Raw genomic sequence first — 20,318 nt, 5'->3', positions numbered from 1 at the left:
ATATATATATATTTAAATATTTTTATTACATACAAAGTTAATACAAAAAAGTTAATTAAAAATTTAAATATATATTTATATATATCTAAATGAATGTGTGTTTTATGATGATTTGATTTTATTATATATATATATATATATATATATATATATATATATATATATATATATATAAATGGGTCATTGACGAATAAGGTTTTTAAAAGTGTAAAAAAAAAAAAACCATAATGGAGATTATTGGCGTTTTATTAAGTGTTAACAATGAGATTGTGTTTTTTATAATCATTTAACACTGCTTTTATAATTTTTTACAAGATGGACAAAATTTGTCACCAAAAAAGTAATTCGGTTTTTCCAAAATTTAGTTTTACCGAATGACACTTTTGGTTATACCGAATGACGATATTTTCAAACAATGCTAACAGGCTGATATCTAGCTAGCTAGCCATAGGACAATCAAACATTTTATATTTAGTACAAGTTTTTAATGTAAAGTATTTTCCATGTTTATAGCAGTTGTACTGAGTGACCTGATGTTTCAGGACATGCATATAAGCAAGTGAAAACATTAATTTTTCAAATAGTTAAGAGAGTTAGTTACTTTGCTTTAAGACCATGTGGTCCTTTGCAGGTGTCTGAATGATATCACATCCTGTCACATGATACTGACCGCATGACATGATCCAAAATGGTCCCTTTATATTGGTTACTCTGAATGACATCAATGAAATTCATTTTTCCAGACATTCTTTCTCATAACAAACTACTTCTACACATAATTTTAATACCATTTTGCACTATGTTGATATATGATGTTATAAAATCATGCCAGAAAAAAAAAAAAAAAAATTATTACATTTTAAGATATTTTAATGACAAATGAAATGGCTGTATTGGCCTTTGGATGGTTAAACCTTGTGACACTTCAAAATCTTTAAAATACCTTTATATGTAGCAAAATATAATTAAAACCTTTTGGATTTGATAAAAGAGACCTAGTTGTACTACCGTACATTCTTTGGATGTCATATCTTTGTTTTTTATTATTATTAAGGCCTTTGGACAAAAAAAATGACCCGTCACGTCATTGACCGACATATAATTTGACAGCACTAATTTATATATATGTCTGCCAGGCATACATCAAAATCTCTCAAAAATGGGGGATAAATGTTGAAATCTGGAAAGGCACATCCATCTGCGTCTCTAATCATACACAATGATTTATTTGTTTATGAAACACTCCACAGTCCCTTCCAACAACATGAAGTTCAGTATAGTTGTCAGTGTAAAGCAGTCGAGCAATCTTTGGAGGACAGCCATGGGAAAAAGCTCTCTGACTGATAAGAGCAAAGCCTCGCGGCATGTGTGACATTAACATTGATCTGAGAGCAAAGGAGGGCTGCTTTGTCGCCATGGAAACGGGCGCTGAGACGGTCTTAAGTTAAACTTTCATTTATTGATGTAGGGAGTTTTCCCCACCCTCATTTGAATTTTGATTATAGCGGCTGTTGAAATACTTTGAATTTTGTTGAGAAGAAAAATGAAGTTCACTCTATCTGCCTTTTTATTGTTCGTAGAGGGAACTAGTAGGTCCTCTCGGCAGTCTTATCAGGGAAGAGGTTTTATACTTCAATAAATATTAATGCAATTACTGGCAGTCACAAGCACAGCAATACAGTTGTGTGCAGTGAAAACGTTCAAAGCTGTAATTTCCTCATAAGCCAGGGATGTTTTGTAAAGTTTGGAGCCAGTGGTCCTGGCATATTTTGTCACTGAAGCGAATTTTCTTTTTTCCGGGCTTTACGCATCGTGACCGCTTCGTACTGAACGCTTTAGAGGGATTAAGAACGAGTATGTTGGGAATATTCAAGTTTTCTGTGGTAATTTGAATTCTGATCAAATGTGTGGTCATTGCCGCGTAATTCAGTTGACCGAATCCTTCATCTTATATGGAAACAGTTCACCTATGGAAGTTAAATGGAAGATGAATATTTCTGGAGGGAACATAAAGAGAATTCAATTTAAAGTTGGTTGTATAAATCTTAAGGGCTGAGCAACTTTTCTTAAGAGTCAGCAGAACTCTTAATGTATCCTAACAGATAAGAGTACGTTTATAAAAGCCCAGGTTCAGTCTATGAAAACGTTTCCTTTTATCACTTTCTATGCCTGCGTCACATTGACAGTTTTGCACGATGGACTTATTCAAGATTATTAAAATCAGATATAGCGCTCCCCTTAATTTGTTTACTTTTGGGAGTATTATTATTTAGTTCTGCTTTGCTTCTGGTTTCGTTTTATCGTGCGTGACTGCTGACGCACATACTTTTAAATGCTTATTCCCTCGCTCTCTTCTTTAATTCCACCTCTGCCTAGTAAACGTCTCTGACAGTGCGGTTGCATTCAGCCAGTCAGGGCTGTAGTTTGGAAGAGCTTGAAGGCTCGGGGGAACTGCAGTTTGTGTATGCCACTGATTAGAGGCTTTGTGGAGGTGCTTACCAGCCCCATGTTTCTCTCAAAGCCAAAGAAGCCTGTTGCACAATGAAAGTCGAGGTGGTTAAGGAGGCCTCGGGGGAGCCTGTTGACAGGCTGGGAAAATGGCACTGGATGGATCTAATCCGAAGGAACGGTGTAACCATACTGACCTCAATGTTTGTTTTAGACATGCCTGAAGTCATGGCTTGTAATGCATTATATATAGTCTATAAAGAAAAAGTTCATCCCCAACATAAAATTACCGTCATCATTTACTCAAACTCATGTTTTGTGAATGGAGGTAAAGCGACAAAACTGACACTGTAGGTCACATGACAATAACAACATGGAGGTTGAAGTATGTCCAGATTTCATTTATAATACACATATTAATACTATAGTATATAGAACATACTTTTTTAACATTCACAAAGTAAGATTTATTCCAAATGTAGTACCTACTACACAGTATACAATTTCGGACGCAGCACGTGATTTTCTTTCTTCTGTGCAAAAGTTTATTTGAATGTTGATGCAACTCTTTTAATGTACAATTAAAGTAAATGGTGGATGGTCAAGCCATACAAATGGTCCATATGACTTAAATGTTAATTTGTAAATTTTGTTTTAATTTCTATTTTATTTTCAGTTCATTGTAGTTTTCACTCTATCCTTGTAAATTTTCTAGCTTCAGTTGATGTTTTTTTTTTTTTTTTTTGTAGTTTTAGTTTTTTAGTGTTGCCAAAGTTAAAGGGATAGTTCACCCAAAAATGAAAATTTGATGTTTATCTGCTTACCCCCAGAGCATCCAAGATGTAGGTGTCTTTGTTTCTTCAGTAGAACACAAATGATGATTTTTAACTGCAACCGCTGCCGTCTGTCAGTGGTATAATGCAAGTCAGCGGGAACTTGGACTATAAGAGTAAATAAAACACAACAGACAAATCCAAATTAAACCCTGCGGCTCGTGACGACACATTGATGTCCTAAGACACGAAACGATCGGTTTGTGCGAGAAACCGAACAGTATTTATATCATTTTTTTACCTCTAATACACCACTATGTCCAACTGCATTCATCACTCGATTCGTTTGGTCTGATCGCGCTCTGACAACGGCAGTGATGTCTCGCTCTCATTGAAGTATATGCGCGAGACATCACTGCCGCTGTCAGAGTTATACGTTAAGTTATTCATAAACGTAAAAATATGCACTGGAAAATCAATTTAGGGGGCAAATATTGTCCCTTAATGGAAAAGGTGTGACTGCAGTCGAAGTGGAAGAGAGGGGGTACGCAGAAGGATGGGAATCCCTTCAGGGGGTACTCCACGCTAAAAAGTTTGAGAACCGCTGACTTAGAGCACCTTTAACTCGGTAACATATTTGCATAATGCCCGCGAACAACGTCTACTTTGACTCGCCCTCGTGTTTTGTATGTGTAACGTACATGTTGAGAAGATGCTGTTTTCTGCGCTGCAAAAGCAAATTCTCTTTTATACATTTTCAAAGAATGAGGATATGAAGAGTCAGTGGTTAAAATTACCACAGCAATACTAAATGGGATTTACAAAACGCTTATTAAAGATGGGACAGGACCCACTTTATTTGGACCAACTTTCTCTTCAGAATCACAACCTGTAAGTATGATTAATTACTGATGTAACAGTTATATATTTTCTACCGTAAGTTCAAAATTCGTGGTTTTGTGTTTTATATTGTGTGTGTCTCCGGCTAACTCATGTTATTACTGTCTTACTGAAATAGTTTTGTTAATCAGCTGTGGCTCTCTATTACCTAAAACTGTGTCAATTAATGCAGATTGTCTGTTGTTTTTACTACTTTAAGTAATGATAAAGGATGGAGCAAGATTTGTTTTATTAGTCATTCACATTAGTGCTCGGCTAACTTATGCACTGTTATTGATACAGTTAATACAGTTCCCACATGTGCACCGCAATAAACTAGAATTATACAGATCTGTTTGTTGATGGACATACACTTGTTAATGCTGGGGGTGGGAATCACATGGTACCTCATGATGGCATACACGATACATGGATCAAGATACCGATGATATCATGATACAGCAACTCTGCGATAATTAATGTATTGCTAGACAATCCTATAATGATCAATCAGACTTTGGACTTAAACGTGGCTGGGGCATCTATTATTTTACTCACACTGCTGTCTGCCATCCTGCTAAAAACCTAGTTAAAAGTGCAATATGTACGAATTTTGCAGTAAAATATCCAAAAACCACTAGGCCAGTGTTATATATTTATTTGTTATATATTTTTGTATATTTTATTTTATATTTATATTTATTTTATATATTTTTGTATATATTTTTGACCGATCTTTTCGCTAGATTAAGACCCTTATTCCTCGTCTGGTATCGTTTAAAGCCCTTTGAAGCTGCACTGAAACTGTAATTTTGACCTTCAACTAGGGCTGGGCGATACATCGCATGCGATTGTCACGCGCATTTCGTCAGTAAAGCCGGTTCCCTGATTACTGCTAAATCACCATCACCTGCTTTCAAATGGAGCGGCATTTAATAAACAGAGCCGTAGTTCACTGATAAGCTACGCAATATCGCGTTCATTATCGAAGGCGATTCATCTGCGATATGAACGCGATATTGCGTAGCTTATCAGTGAACTACGGCTCTGTCTATTAAATGCCGCTCCATTTGAAAGCAGGTGATGGTGATTTAGCGGTAATCAGGAAACCGGCTTTACTGACGAAATGCGCGTGACAATTGCATGCGATATATCGCCCAGCCCTACCTTCAACCTTTTGGAGGCCATTGAAGTCCACTATAAGGAGAATAATCCTGGAATGTTTTCATCAAAAACCTTAATTTCTTATCGACTGAAGAAAGACATGAACATCTTGGATGACATGGGGGTGAGTAAATTATCAGGAAAATTTTATTTGAAAGTGGACTAATCCTTTAATGAGGTCAAACTTATTTGGGAATTTTCCTATTTGGGAGAACTATCTCTTTAACGGTTCAGACCAATTTGCCTCATGTTTTCGGAAATCACCACATTTACATTTTTTTTTTTCTCTCTACTGAGGACTGACCTTGTACAACACTGTAGTAAGCCTCTCTCTCTGTCTCTCGCACTCGCTTGAAGCAAATTGCAGAGGTGCAAAGGTCTAAACGGTCACAGATGGCTAACACATGCTAAAAATCACAGACTCATGAACACAGCCATTGAATTAAAACAGTCATATGTGTGTATTATCTTTGGCACTTTTTTTTTTTTTTTTTTTTAACCTAGTCCTGTTGAGCCAAATCATCATTTCAAAACAGCAAATGCATTAAGTCTCTTCGTATCAGGAATGCAGGTGCAGGCTCACACAGTCAGCCTCCCGGGAGACCATACAATCAAAGGCACTCATGGAATGGATTGCACACTGTCAAAGATAGCCGTTTATTACGGTGATGTAAACAACAAAATTGCAGGTTCCTGAGTGAGTGATGCATATAGTGTGGAATTCTGTTATAATATGCAAAACAATTGCTTCGAAAACTATAATAAAACTGTCAAAATTGTCTAGGCTTCCACTGCCTGGCAATTAGCATGACTGTTGCATATGCCATTCTGGAATCTGATTTCACCGTTTGTTTGGAAGGCTAAAAGAACGGGATTGTGCTCCCACCTTGAAGGCTGTTGCAGCCATTTCTTGTTTCTTTTCTGTTTTGTCTCCATTTTGATTTGGTTGTGTTTTTCCTTGGTAATGGGGTGATGCTGAATGCATTCCCTGGTGCGCTTGAAAAACCTGCGAGGGACCGAACATCCATTCATCTAACTCTGCTCCTCACTTTTGAAGTGTGAAGCCATTGGAAAGCTCTCAAATTGCTTTGGCAGACGGTGCCCCATAGTGACTCCTTTTGCTCCCAGCAGCTACAGAGGAATCAAAGACCTCATCAGATCCCCCCTTGAACATAATAGTACTCAGAATTTGTTTCTTTCTTGCTTTTTTGCTCTCATCTTTCGTTTCTTTGGTTATGAAGGAATCATAAATGCTGTTGTAGAGCTAAACCGAATTTGAATGGAGCATAAACTGCCGTCAAGTCTCAGTATGACAGTATCATGTCAAGGTTGCTATGAATACTCTGAGGTGGGTAAAGCCGAGTTCACACTGTACGATTTATAATAGTCCATTACGACTGTTGCTTGTCAGACTGTACGAACATGATCCCCGCTGTAAGCCATGTCACACTGTAGGGTTTTAGTTGTCATTCATTACAGACTGTACGGCAGTCAAGACGTGTTAAAAAAAGACTCATCCAGAGTTTTACGTCATCAGAGTTTGGTGAGCTGCATTACATGCGGGATAGAAATGGTGGCTAGCAAACAAAACAATCTCTAGCATTAATCTGAATCATGGCTTGTCTTGAAAAGAAATATATAACTAATTTGCGTCATCAGGTTTTTGATTTTGACGATTACCGTAGAAGACACCACACTGCAGGACTGTGCGTCAAATCTTCTGACACTGCCAGAATTTCGTCAGAGGTAAAATTTTATCGCAATGGTCATTAATCAGCTGTCAAACTAGCGATTAAAGACTTTGGCCTAGCATCAGAGGAATCTTTTAGGATTCTCAATTTAGTCTCAGACTCATCTCAAATCATGCGTTAAATTGAAACAACAAGATCGTATCATTATGACTCATGAACACGGTTTGGTAGCACTTCTTGTCCTCGAATTTGATTGGCCGAGCGGCATTTTAAGATATGGGGCCATTCACACAACAGAACGCGTTTTTTTTTCATTCCACTGTCCTACTTTTCCACGCATTAGACTAACGTATTTATGTATGATATGGCTTTCTAAAATCGTGGTACTCAGGTTAAAATAAGTTCAATTTAAGTGCTCTAGACTACATTTTTTTCTTTCCATTCTTCCCATTTGCATCAAACACAGGGCTTTTCATTGTTTGTTTCACTCCGCTTATGTGTTTGCGTTACAGACAGGCCTTCACTAATAATTATTTTCATTTTATCCCACAGATTGCTCAGTGATTCTTGCTGTTGGTTACACGCCAGTAGGTGGCAACTAGTGACTGGCTGCGTCCGAAATCGCATACTCTCTTGAGTAGGTACTTATTTTGAATAAGTAATTACTTCACGTCCTCTAAAAAAGTAAGTTCTAGTATGAGTGTGTGTAGTATGAATGTAATCTGGACGTGCTACATTCGTCATGTTGTCATTATCATGTGACCTACCAGTGTCAGTTACGTCGCTTCACTGCCATTCACAAATCCTCTCTCGTGGCCTCATGGGATAGTAAAGTGTGCATCGTATACACACTTTAAGAATCTCGCCAGAAGTAGCAGGTCATCCGCGTACATTTGCCTACTCTTTTATGAGTACTGTGAATTCGGACATACTACTTTTGTCACATGCTGTTTTTCGCCTACTATATAGTAGGGAAGAATGCGATTTTGGATGCAGCCGGTGAGTAATTGAGTCATTTTCTGAACCGATTCGTTCAAAGAATGATTCATAAGAATGCAAACACAACTGTTGTGTGTGGTCCAGAGACTCGCAAAGGTGAACCAACAGTGGGTTTGTTGGGAGCTAATTTTTGTTACTCAGTATTAACTTCTTGATTATTGAACTGTATTTTTGCAAAATAAAACTCGCAGTTGTGCTTTTGATCTGAATATCACGTCTGCCGAACAAGGAGCTTAAATATTGACTCCTTGTTCATAAAAATATAGAACAATTGCAATCCAGCTTCACTGATGTTCAGTAGCCCTACAACATCATTCTTGACAGTGCTAAATGTAACATTATTATGTATTACAACATAATCCTTATTCTCATTAATCCCAGTTAATTAAATTCACCTCCATCTAAAAATAAACTCTTTTGTGTGAAGCCGGTGTGTATCATACATTTGTGCTCAAGCTTGGTCAAAATGCATAATAGATTACAGATCTCTGTCATTCATCCTGTCATCTTATCTTTGGCTCATAAAGAACTGATCTCTCTCGATCCATAAAGCCCTAGCTTGGCTTATGACTCCTGAAATCATTTTCCACTCGTTCTCAGAAAGTTTTTGTATTTTATCTTCTGTCAGAACATTTAATGTGTCATTTCGCTCTCTGAGAGAGGAGTGAGTGTAGTCATTTGCATGGTAATGTGTTCCAGGGGCCACGCTGGCAGGGTGAATGAGTGGGCGGCCCTGCGTTAGCTTCAACATAGGGCTCTTCTCATTTCCTGTCAGGCAAAGAGAGAGAGGACACCAGCCATCAGTTGTCATCATCTGAGCGCAAGATTAGAGATCAGATGGCCACAGGCTTGGTTCAGCGCTGTTTTTTCTCTCAGTCTTCCTCTTTCATGTCTCCACCAGGGAATCTGCAATCTGTTGTGTGTGACGACACACTGTTCTCTGATGTAATTATGAAACTGTCACTTTGAACAGTCTGAACTTTATTCCATTCATCTCCCAGATCAGATTGTAAAGCTTCATCATAACTGACATTGACACAAAGAGTCACCAAAGAGAAATGTTTAACGGAACTTTAACAACAATGAACAAATCTTGATATTCTTTGAAGATTTCAATGACTTTTAAGAGGAATCCTCGTAAGCTGTAGTGTGTTGCTGATAACAGGAACTCCCATTATGAAACCTTACCTGAGCAAGTGAATTGAACATTCTGCATTGATGGATTTACATACAATATTCAGACCCTGCTCTTTCATAGCTCAGGAGATTTAAAGGATCTTGAAACCCTAAAATGCTTTTTTTAACATGATTAAAAAAAAAAAAATTAAACAAAATGGCTCATAAATAAATATATACGTTTCATTATCCTTTAATGTGCGTTCTGGAGTTCTAGACAGGCTGTCAGTCTGTGGATTAATGCAACCAATAATAATTGCTGTCATCACTGACAAGCTACGCAATATCGCATTCATTATCGCAGATGAATCGCCTTCGATAATGAACGCGATATTGCGTAGCTTGTCAGTGAACTACGGCTCTGTCTATTAAATGCTGCTCCATTTGAAAGCAGGTGATGGCGATTTAGCGGTAATCAGGGAACCGACGAAATGCGCGTGACAATCGCATGCGATATATCGCCCAGCCCTAATTTTATCCCACAAGTGTCTCTTTCTGTAATTTACAGCATTATGTGGTGACAAGTGACTTTCTTGAATTATTTACTGTGTCAATTCATCCAAAAAACACTGATTCATAAGAAATAAACAGGTGGCTGTCTTTATGAATGAGTCATTGAATCACTCACTGATCATAACAAGGGATTCTCTTTATGAGAGAGTATTTGAATCATTCTCTTAAAGGGATAGTTCACCCAAAAACAAATATTGTATTATCATTTACTCACCCTCATGTTGTTCCAAACCTGTATGAGTGTTTTTCTTCTGTTGAACACAAAAGAAGACATTTTAAAGAATGTTGTGAACCAGACAGTTGATGTTGGGAACCAGACATCATCACCTCTCTGGTTCTCAACATTCTTGAAAATACCTTCTTTTGTGTTCAACAGAAGAAAGAAACTCGTACAGATTTGGAACCACTTGAGGGTGAATAAAATTTCAATTTTTTGGGATTCATTCTAAATGCTGATTCATTTAGGAGTGGAATAAGTGATTTGCTGAATTCAGAACTTTGTACTAGCATTATACTCTTACTATTTCTGTTCCATAGAACGATGAAAATAGTTAGAGTAGAATGGTAGTGTGTGGTTCTGAATGCAGCCATTCTTTTTATGAATTAGTGATTGAATCATTCAGTTAAATGATTCATCCAAAATCAGTGATTCATTTAGGAATGAAACAAATGGCTGGTTTTATGGCTAATTCATTCATTAATTTAAGAATAAACATTGTCTTTGGTGTTTATCTCAAAAATTCTTTTGGAAAAATGAAAATACAAGCATAGAACAATTGTTGACATACAGTAAGGTTATACAGCTATACGAGTGTGGATAGCTTAGCTCAGATGATTTCGTATTAGAAAAATTTGATGTTTGAGTTTATATTGAGGTAATCTCAGATTGCATACATTGGTATCTTGGCAAATACGGGCTTAAATAGAGACAGGTTGAGATCTTTTCTGAAATTCAGATGCGTTCGACATCTCCCTTGACCTGCCCATCAGTCCCATTGCTGTTTGTGACAATTGACAGACTGAAGAGATCTCCATTCTTTAGTGGATCTGTCTGATTGCAAAGCGTCTATAAATGATCAATGCGAAACATAAACTCTATTCTTTAGCCGTTCCTGTGAAGGCAGATAGCTCTCTGTCATTACACTAGAACTGAGACTCAGTCTTTATTGATTTGCTCTTGGGAAAAGTCTCTTGGTTGTCGCATTGAAGCACAAACTCCATGACAGACAGCACTGCTGGAAAATTGAAACAGTGTATTGCACTGCGTTTCAGTATGTGATGCCGTGTCACTTTCAATGTCGTAGTTTCATTATCCTCTGTCACATCTTAAGGTATTCTCTTCAGACGTGTACCTCGTAAACTGCTGAATGTGAAATTAGACCCCATTCGTCAGTTGGCACCATAAACATTTTATTTAGCTTTGGGTTTGATTCCAAGATGTGCTGCAGCGCTCGGAGACGAGGTCTGATCGTAAATCTGCTCAACATACGCGCTCAGTGCACTGCAACTGCATTTTATGGCAGGCCTGTTTCACAATCGCCTGTTTTCTGTGACTGACCTTATTAGTCAACAGAGAAGCCCACACAGGCTTTGACCTTCTTCCACATGACTTTCTTTTTAAAACTCAGTTATGACCAAACAACTGCATGTGTATGTGAGACTAATTATCTCTTTAGTTCTATTAATATGCTACTTATCATTTGAGCTTTATCATTTGTGAATGAGGCTGATTGGCTTCAAATTACTGTTTTTGTGATTATAAGTTGTTACTGCCTTTTAGGTTATGGCATACTGAATTATTTACTGATAAGTAAGTGATAATATTTAGTCCTCTCTTCATTAAAAACCCTAGCATGGTTTAAATTAATTTATCTTTCTAGTATAAAAATTGGCAAGAAAAATTGTTCATAACATTGTAAAAAAATCAATTGGCCCTGAAGAAAAGATGAACACTGCAAAAATATTATGAATTTAAATGTTATTATTAGTTTGATTTTGCATTCCAAATTACTTTTTCTACTTGTAAAAAAGTAAATACTGTATATGTTTTCTTTAACTGTATGCATTACATCTTTCTGTAGTTTATGTTCTCTCTCAGCTCTTTGTATCTTCTTCCAGTTGTTTTTTGTACATTTTTATTGGAGTTTTAACTGGAGACACTTGAGCTTCTAGTCATCTATCAAGGGTTTATGCTCATCATAAAATTAATACTGAAGTCTCGTGAGGCCATTTTTGCCAGTCGTACTGCAAAATTTGCATGTCGTGCTTGTTTGTAATCTTATTTGTATGTTGTTTTGGATAAAAGGTGCCTAAAATGAATACATGTAACATCCATTTATTTTATTTTATTATATTTTTATATTATTTTCAGGTCTTACTATCTGCTTAAATTTGTGTTTCAAGCATTTTTAGATATTTTTACAGGAAAACAACTACAGTGCGGTAATCATTTTGAGTTGTAAGATGAGATATTCTAACTTGCATTGATATAAAAAGAATGATAGTGGAGAGATACGAAAGTAGCAGCAGTATCTTATATAGAAATATACAGTTTGTATACAGAAATATACAGTTTAGCAGTCATATGAATGTTTGACCATTCAGAAAGCCATGCAAAGGTGAAAAAGTGTATCACCATCTGTTTTTTTGACATTATTACACAATGCACACACTTCAGCAAAACTTTCAATTCAGCAGTACCATTTCTAAGTAACTTTTCTCATTTTTTTGTGAATGGATTCAGTGTTTATAAAAACAAAATTCCTGACTTTTATCTCCAAAGTGGTTAAGGATAATAAGGAAACAATGTGATTCCGTTCCGGCATTGTGTTATGCCACAGTCAGCAATAGCAGAGATATTGTGGTATTTCCTGAAATGCGATTTGAGCATCTCCGATCACACGAAAAACAATCCACCCATGGAAAATGGAAGAAATGCTGCTTGGAAAGCTCTCTCTAAGAGGAGACAGTATTTGCTGTCTCTATGTGAAGGTATCTTCTCAAATCTTAAATGACCCCTGCAATGCTGTAGCTGACTGCACCAGATTTTAAATCCATACCTCAGTGCGAAAGAAAGATAGTAAAGGCTCTTTCATGCCCTTGTGCTTCTGTTTTTGCTGTTAAAGGCCTTTGGATATGCTGAGTCACATCCTCCCAAACTTAATTAAGTTTTCATTAACTGTGCATTATGAGATCAAACTGGTCCTTGTTTTATTCATCCGACGAATGACCCGATATTCTCTCACTTGTTAATGAGGTGGCTGCAACATAGTGGATGAATCACTGGGTTGGTAAGCCAAAGGTTAGAGGTTCAACCCTGGAAAGGATCTATCTATATCAATATCTATTTTTATATATATATATATATATATATATATATATATATATATATATATATATATATATATTATCTGTGACTGTCTATGTCTGTCTGTCTGATCAATAACCCTCAAGTGCTTCATATTGCTTCAGAATCAAAGCAAGCGTGAAAGATGGAAATGTTTTTAGTGGACAGAACAGATGGAGTACGTAGAATTTACTATTTTCTTGAGGTTTTAAACATAGTGAAGCATATCAGCCAGGGCTGCATTTTCACATGATGCATTGAGCACTAACAGGCTCCCTAGTTGAATAACAACTGCAGGGGAAGCTTACTAGCCAGACTCTTAAAGGGACAGTTCACCAAAAAATTGAAAAATCTGCCATTGTTTATTCATTCTCATGTAATGTCATTCCAAACCTGTATGGCTTTCTTTCCTCTGTGGAAGACAAAAGGAGAAGGAATTCAACAGAATGTTTTTTTTTTTTTTTTCTCTACAGTGAAAGTGAATGGGATGTGGGGCTGTCAAGTCCCAAAGATGTTGGTATTATACATTAACATTTTTATTTTAAAATGTCAAATTTTTGAACCAACAATGAAAAATATCTTTAAACCATTTATTAATCTTAGTTTATTAATACATAATGAAATCAAAAGTTGTGTCTGTTATTATATATCATATTATATCTTGGACTTGAGCTAACATGAACTAACAATGAAAAATACTTCTAAAGCATTTATTCATCTTTTTTCACGGACTTGAGCTAACATCTAACAATGAATAGTTGTATTTCTATTGACTAACGTTAACAAAGACAACTGAGTAGTGAAAAAAAATGTATTGCTCATTGTGTTAATGTTAGTTAGTACATTACTAGTGGGATCTTAGTGTTGCTAGTTTTCAAGACAATTAGCAGTATTACCTGGAAATTCAATACTGATTATAATTACACAGAAAACAAACAATTTTGCTGGAAAATGAACGCATGGCAAAACATTACTGATCATAATTTTCAATCAGTTTTTGCTGATACAACATCACAGTTTTGTAGATTATTTTGCCTACCTGACAAGTTTAATCCTCGGGTTATGTTTGGATTATTTTGACCCGGAGAAGATTGTCTTTTCCTCGAAAATGCTAGTTAACACTATTGCATTGGACTAAAACTTACCCAGGGTATAACTACTTCCCCAAATTTTGTAATATTTTTTCCCACCTTGTTACACTTGTGGTGTTTATTTAGTTGAATATTGACAAATATACACAAATAATGCTTTTTTTCACTCAAAAACTGAGGTTCATAAGCTCAGATCAATGACGCCTAAGATCAATCAGTTCCAAAAATAACAAAACCTGTCCTAATTGAAAGAAAATGAGTTGACAAAAAGATTAAATCCTAATATTTGGTGAAGATATAGCATAACAAGCAATTTTTAAAAGACTAGTCATTTTTGACCATGAACACAAAAGATGTTACAGGATTTTCAATACCACTTAAGGGTTAAAAAGTAGATTTCAGAGAAGAAGATTTCACAACCAAGAAAATTAAACACAAAGGAAGATATTTGGAAGAATGTTTGTAACCAAGCAGATCTCTCCCCCAGACTACTATCGTATTTTTTCCTACTATGGTAGTCAATGGGGGGCGAGATCTGCTTGGTTACAAACATTCTTCCAAATATCTTCCTTTGTGTTCAGCTGAACAAAGAAACGTATACAGGTTTGGAACAACTTGAGGGTGAGTAAATGATGACAGAATTTTCATTTTTGGGTGAACTAATCCATTTAATGTTGAACACAAGGTAGATTCTTTCAGCATTTTTCCTTCTGTGTTTCTCAGCAGAAAGAAAGTCATACAGGTTTGGAACAACATGAGGGTGAGTAAATGATGACCTATTTTTCTGTCAGTCTAATTCTCACTTCTTCTGTATGACCCTACAGCACTGACTTGTTTGCCATCAGAGCTGATGAGTCAACCAAAAATTTTAATTATTGGTCGAATGTGTCAGCAATAGCTTTCTGGCCAGCTGAGGTCAATGCCATATTAAATACTCTTCACTGTGATGTTGTTGTGTGGAAAAAGACTGATGTGCCTCTTTTAATTTGTTGGATACGCAGATGCACTGATTGATAGAGGCAAACAAGGGTCAGGCGTGATTGCCGGGAACTATGAATAAATGCATTAAAATGGGCATGGATGTGAGATTTCTACAGTGGTAATGGACTTACAATAATTCTGGCAGCCTTCGCTAAGTGAGAGGGATTAATGGTAAATGGAAGCTTGCGCAGGGAGCTGCCGAGCCCATGGGAGAAGGATTAGAGAAGGGCAGGCTGCATGCCAATGAGCCGAATCATCTGAAGGGTTGCAGCAAAGCTTGATGAACTAACCAAGCCAGACACATGCCAGCTGAGATCATGCACATAGGCACACCTTTCCCAATGATGGCAAGCCGAGGCTATTGACTGTGATGAAGTATTGGAATTACAACATGGTGAAAACTTTCGGCTTTTTTTTTTTTTTTTTTTTTTTTAAATTATACAGGTCAAATTCATGTCAGAGTGACACATACATTATTTTTCTGCAATGTGCACAAGCAGAAAACACATTGACAGTACACTGAATGTATTTATCAACATGGTCCTTCTGTGAAGCAACAGGAAATAATCAAACAAACCCTGCATATTTTGACAAAAGATGGCAGACTTGGCTAACACTTTATTTTGTTGCTTCCCCAACTGACATCCTACTGACTTTGCAACTACATGTCAACTTATTCTTCTAAAATGAACCCTAACATCTAACCCTAACAGTCTACTAATATTCTAATGAGTGAGTTGACATGTAGTTGCAAAATTACTTATAGTAAGTAGAGTGTCTAAAGTGGACCCAGACTTGCACTTTCTATTCAGTAAATTGAGTGAATCTGGACGATTTAAGCAGTTTATGACTTTTACTTTGGGATTGGGTTCTGATCTTTGTAGATTAATTTACATTTATATAGTATATAAATAAATTACCATCCAGAAATTTTGGGTCAGTATGATTGTTTGTTTTTGAAAGAAGTCTCTTATGCTAACCAAAGCTGCATTTACTTGAACTAAAAGTACAGTAAAAACTGTAATACTGTTAAAGGTTTTTACAATTTAAAAGAACTGTTTTATATTTTAATTTATTTTAAAATATAATTTATTCCTGTGATGGCAAAGCTGAATTTTCACCTTCATTTCTCCAGTCTTCAATGTCACGTGATGCTTCTGAAATCATTGTAATATGCTGATTTGGTGCTCAGGAAACATTTCTTATTAATATCAACGTTGTAAACAGTTGTGCTGCTTGATATTTTTGTGGAAACCATGAAGAACAGAAACATCGTACTGACCCCAAACTTTTAAATGATAGTGTAAATATAAATATGATTTCATGACGATCAAGTTTGAAAGCATTCTTAATGACACAAAATGACAATTTTACAATTCATGGCTATTATTAGGGAAAATACTTGATGTGTTTTTCTGTAAGAGCTGCAGAAACACTGAAAGCCCAACACTTGTGTGAAAAGGCTTTTGATTGCTATCCTATATGGTTGACACTTGGTCCAAATGGAGTGCCAATGCTGGCTTTATTTTTATGTTCTTTTTGCCCAGAGCAATTCAAGAAAAGCAATAACAGCTCAGAGAGTCTCATGGCCTTGTGTTATCTGATAGAAATGACAGGGCAATTATTTCATCAGTGAAGTTATAACAGTGCTTTATGTATGGGCGGTTGTTGCTGTATAATGTAAACTTGACTATAATAAAATATGAAACGCATATAGGGGATATGGTACTAGTGTGCGCTCAGGAGTGATTCTGATCCATCTTTCATTCGTTCTCTCCAGCTGTGCAATCTCTGAACAGCCTCAACGACCAGATCGCTCACTTCATGGTGAACAGACCCAACGCCATGAGCCACGAAGAGGACACCTTTCTGCCCACCGAGAGGGATACTTTGAGCCAATCCATGGCTCTAATGAGACACCTGCTCATGGATGCACAGGTAAAAACATCTCATTATATCAGTTAGTGTTCTGTGCAGGGTCAGAATATTTGCATTTTTTTACCTTTGTAAGGGCATTTTTTATAATTACCTTATTAAATGTATGTTGTTTTTACTTCGATTTTTTTGTGTCAGACACTTCAATTTAACCAGTTACCAGCCAGTTTTTTCAACATCAACAAAAGCGATCTTTATACTGCAAAGTGGAACAGATTCTGCATCTGACATGGCATTTATATTTACAGACTGTTTAATACTGCTCATGTACATATATTTACACAGAAACTGCATAAATAGACTATAAATAAAAAAAACTTATAAGAAGGTAAAGCTGCAATATCATGACAAAAATCATTACTGTTTATTATTGATCTTGATATTGTAAATTTGATTACATTGGTTCTTCACATTGGTTATTTCTGTAGCATAAAAAACAAAATGGAAGAAATAATATAGAAAGCAAGCAAAGAACTTTCACAAGCGGTGTACCGCATAACTTCGAATCTCTTACTTGCATCTTTTCTGAACTTTGTTGTTTATAATGATGAGAGAATTCACAAATGCAGATTCACGTGCACTGAACGACTTCGGCTGAATGAATCAAAACTCCTCTGATTGGACACTGCATTCATAAGCTCAACAGAAACATGTGTGATTGCTTTTAATGAAATATGATGCAAGATATACTGTAAATGTAATACCGCAATTGATACTTTTCATTGATTTCACATTGCACTTTAATTGTAACAGCCGTAATAGATCTTGCTTAATTGTGCTGGGCAGGGGCATTTTCTACCCCCCTATATTGAATTCACGGGACATTTTTGTTCATTTTGGTGGCATTTTTGCCCCACGCACCCCTTAATTTCTGACCATGGTTGTGTGTCATTTAGAATTGAACTGAGAATGTCTTTTGAATTTGAATCAAATTTGATTTAAGGTAGCAAATAGGATTCAGAATTGTAATTTGAATTTAAATTTATGGAAGTAAATAGAATTAGCTAACTGACTCCACTGTTTAATTTTAAATTTTAAAACATTGGCATGTATTAGATATACTATTATACATTATAAAATGTATAAAATTAGATTATATACCTATCTGTTGATTAAACAATATAAAAATATCGATTATATAATGTATTTAATTTTTTTTAAACAATATTAAACTATAGAGAATATATCCAATCAATTGGGGAAACATTATTCAGCATTATAGTATGCTGTAATACTGTTAATAATAGCTACTGTAAGTATTCTACTGTACATGTCAGGGAATAAAACAGCATAATAATTCAAATTAATTAAATTCCTGCTCAGTTTCCCTGATGAATGTATTTGAATTCAGTACATTCCTCATTCGATTCAGATTCCAGTTCAACATCCTGTGTGGCCAATTCCATTAAAATTCACACTAATAAACTGACAGGGAGACTATATTAAATGTTACATTTATCTATTAAAATCATCTTCATTTATCATAGGTTAATTAAGTATTTAGGATCATAATAAGCATTTTACAACAGAAATTCAAATGAAAAATGTAAATCAATTAACACTAAGCAATTAATTATATACCTTTCTGATGCCTCTGCAGCCTTCTTGTTTCTAAAGGATCTGAAAAATGATTGTTATTCATGAGAAGACGAGACTCAGAGGGAACATCAGCGGTTGAGCTTGTGATGACTCATTCCTAATTATTTTCAATTGGGACATCATGAAGAAATTTCAACACATTAATCATGGAGCTTTAGCCTTAGGCAGACCTTTGTGGCATGACACTTAACTCCTCCTGATTGCATCTATGTCACACAAGCTTCAATAAGTCAGGACAACACATCCACGCCACTGGATCCAATAATGGCTCGGTCCGGACAGACACTGTCCACAGGCACACTAAAAACATAATTTGCAATCATAGAAAGATTTCAACTCAAACCTCTGGTTTATGCCCAGAGGAAAACATGTGACTGCAGTCTTTCTAGTGATATTCCTGCATCCTTTGAGTCACAAATGAGACACAAACATCTCTTATGAACCAAACTGCTGGTGTGCTCTTTCCTTCCGTGGAAGCATGTGCACTACCATTTTAGGGTCAGTAAGATTTTTTTTTTTTTTTTTTTTTTTAAAGAAATTAATACTTTTATTTTGCAAGGATGCATTAAATTAATCAAAAATGACAGAAATCTTTGTAAATAAATGTCTACTGCTTTAAATAAATGCTGTTATTTTAAAATTTCAATTCATCAAAGAATCCTGAGAAAAAAGTATCATGGTTTCCACCAAAATATTAAGCAGAACAACCATTTTTAACATTGATAATAATAAGAAATCAGCTTATTTTAATGATTTTGGGTGACAGGAGTAATGGCTGCTGAAAATTCAGCTTTGCCATCACGGGAATAAATGACATTTTAAAATATATTGAAATCGAAAACGGCTATTTTAAATTGTATTAATATTTCACAGTATTACTGTTTTTAATGTATTTTTGATCAAATAAATGTAACATTGGTGAGCATAAGAGACAAAAACATTAAAAAAATCTTTCTATACAGTACTGTATGTCTTAAAGGCATAGTTCACCCAAAATGAACAATTTGTTTATCAATCGAAGATCTCTAAAAAGGTCATAATTTCATTTTTGGGTGCACTATCCCTTTAAGACATCACTGGCTGCTACAGTAGGTTGATGTATGTTTAGGTAAAGTGTAATTTTGTTCTCAAACCATCAGACTGCAGTTTTGTTTTGTGCCACTAGAGGTGCAAAAATCACATTTCACCTATAAGTAATCTATTTGAGTGCTTCCTTTATCTGTATTCATTATGCTTAATGCTGAAGATGTTTTGGCAGTGCTTTTGGGGTCACATTGTGGTTCACGCATACAGGGTCGAGGGGAGTCGATGTCGAGAAGGACCAAAGCATTTTTAAATGTCGTAATTTGAATAACTGAATGTCACTTTATTGAAAGAGACGCATAAATAATTTAGTGCACCCCTCTTCTCTGCACCATTCAAAAATCATTAGCTCTCTATCCTTCTTTGACAATAGATACTGCATTTAATTGGCATCGTTCTTTCCGACCTGGAAAACAGTGAAAAGAATAATCAAAGGAAGCATTTGCTTGTGTGGGTAGTCTGGGACCAAAATATTTTATGTGCCTGAGGATGTTGGATAAAAAGTATCCACTACCTGGTTTCACTGTTGTTGTTGAGGGAAACTAGTCTCTCTGTGCTGATTCACTTAATTGTTTCCTACTTCCATCTCCAGGATGTATGTCAAGGGAATGTTTGTCCGCAGCACAATGCCTGTCAGAGG

General features: G+C 35.9%; 1 protein-coding gene across 3 annotated transcripts in view; it reads left to right on the top strand.

Annotated features, from left to right (window-relative positions):
• LOC125256809 (kazrin-like) overlaps positions 1–20,318 on the top strand; it is a 182,637-nt gene that overhangs the window by 25,799 nt on the left and 136,520 nt on the right. For all 3 annotated transcript variants that reach the window (XR_007182188.1, XM_048173031.1, XM_048173032.1), the window contains exon 3: positions 16,842–16,999. Coding sequence is in view for 2 of the 3 variants with exons in the window: in XM_048173031.1 (XP_048028988.1) it covers positions 16,842–16,999 (158 nt within the window). In the remaining variant the exon portion in view is untranslated. The remainder of the gene's footprint in view (positions 1–16,841; positions 17,000–20,318) is intronic.

The sequence above is a fragment of the Megalobrama amblycephala genome, linkage group LG21 (assembly GCF_018812025.1).
Source record: "Megalobrama amblycephala isolate DHTTF-2021 linkage group LG21, ASM1881202v1, whole genome shotgun sequence".
NCBI lineage: Eukaryota > Metazoa > Chordata > Actinopteri > Cypriniformes > Xenocyprididae > Megalobrama > Megalobrama amblycephala.
This window is presented reverse-complemented; position numbering and strand designations above follow the sequence as displayed.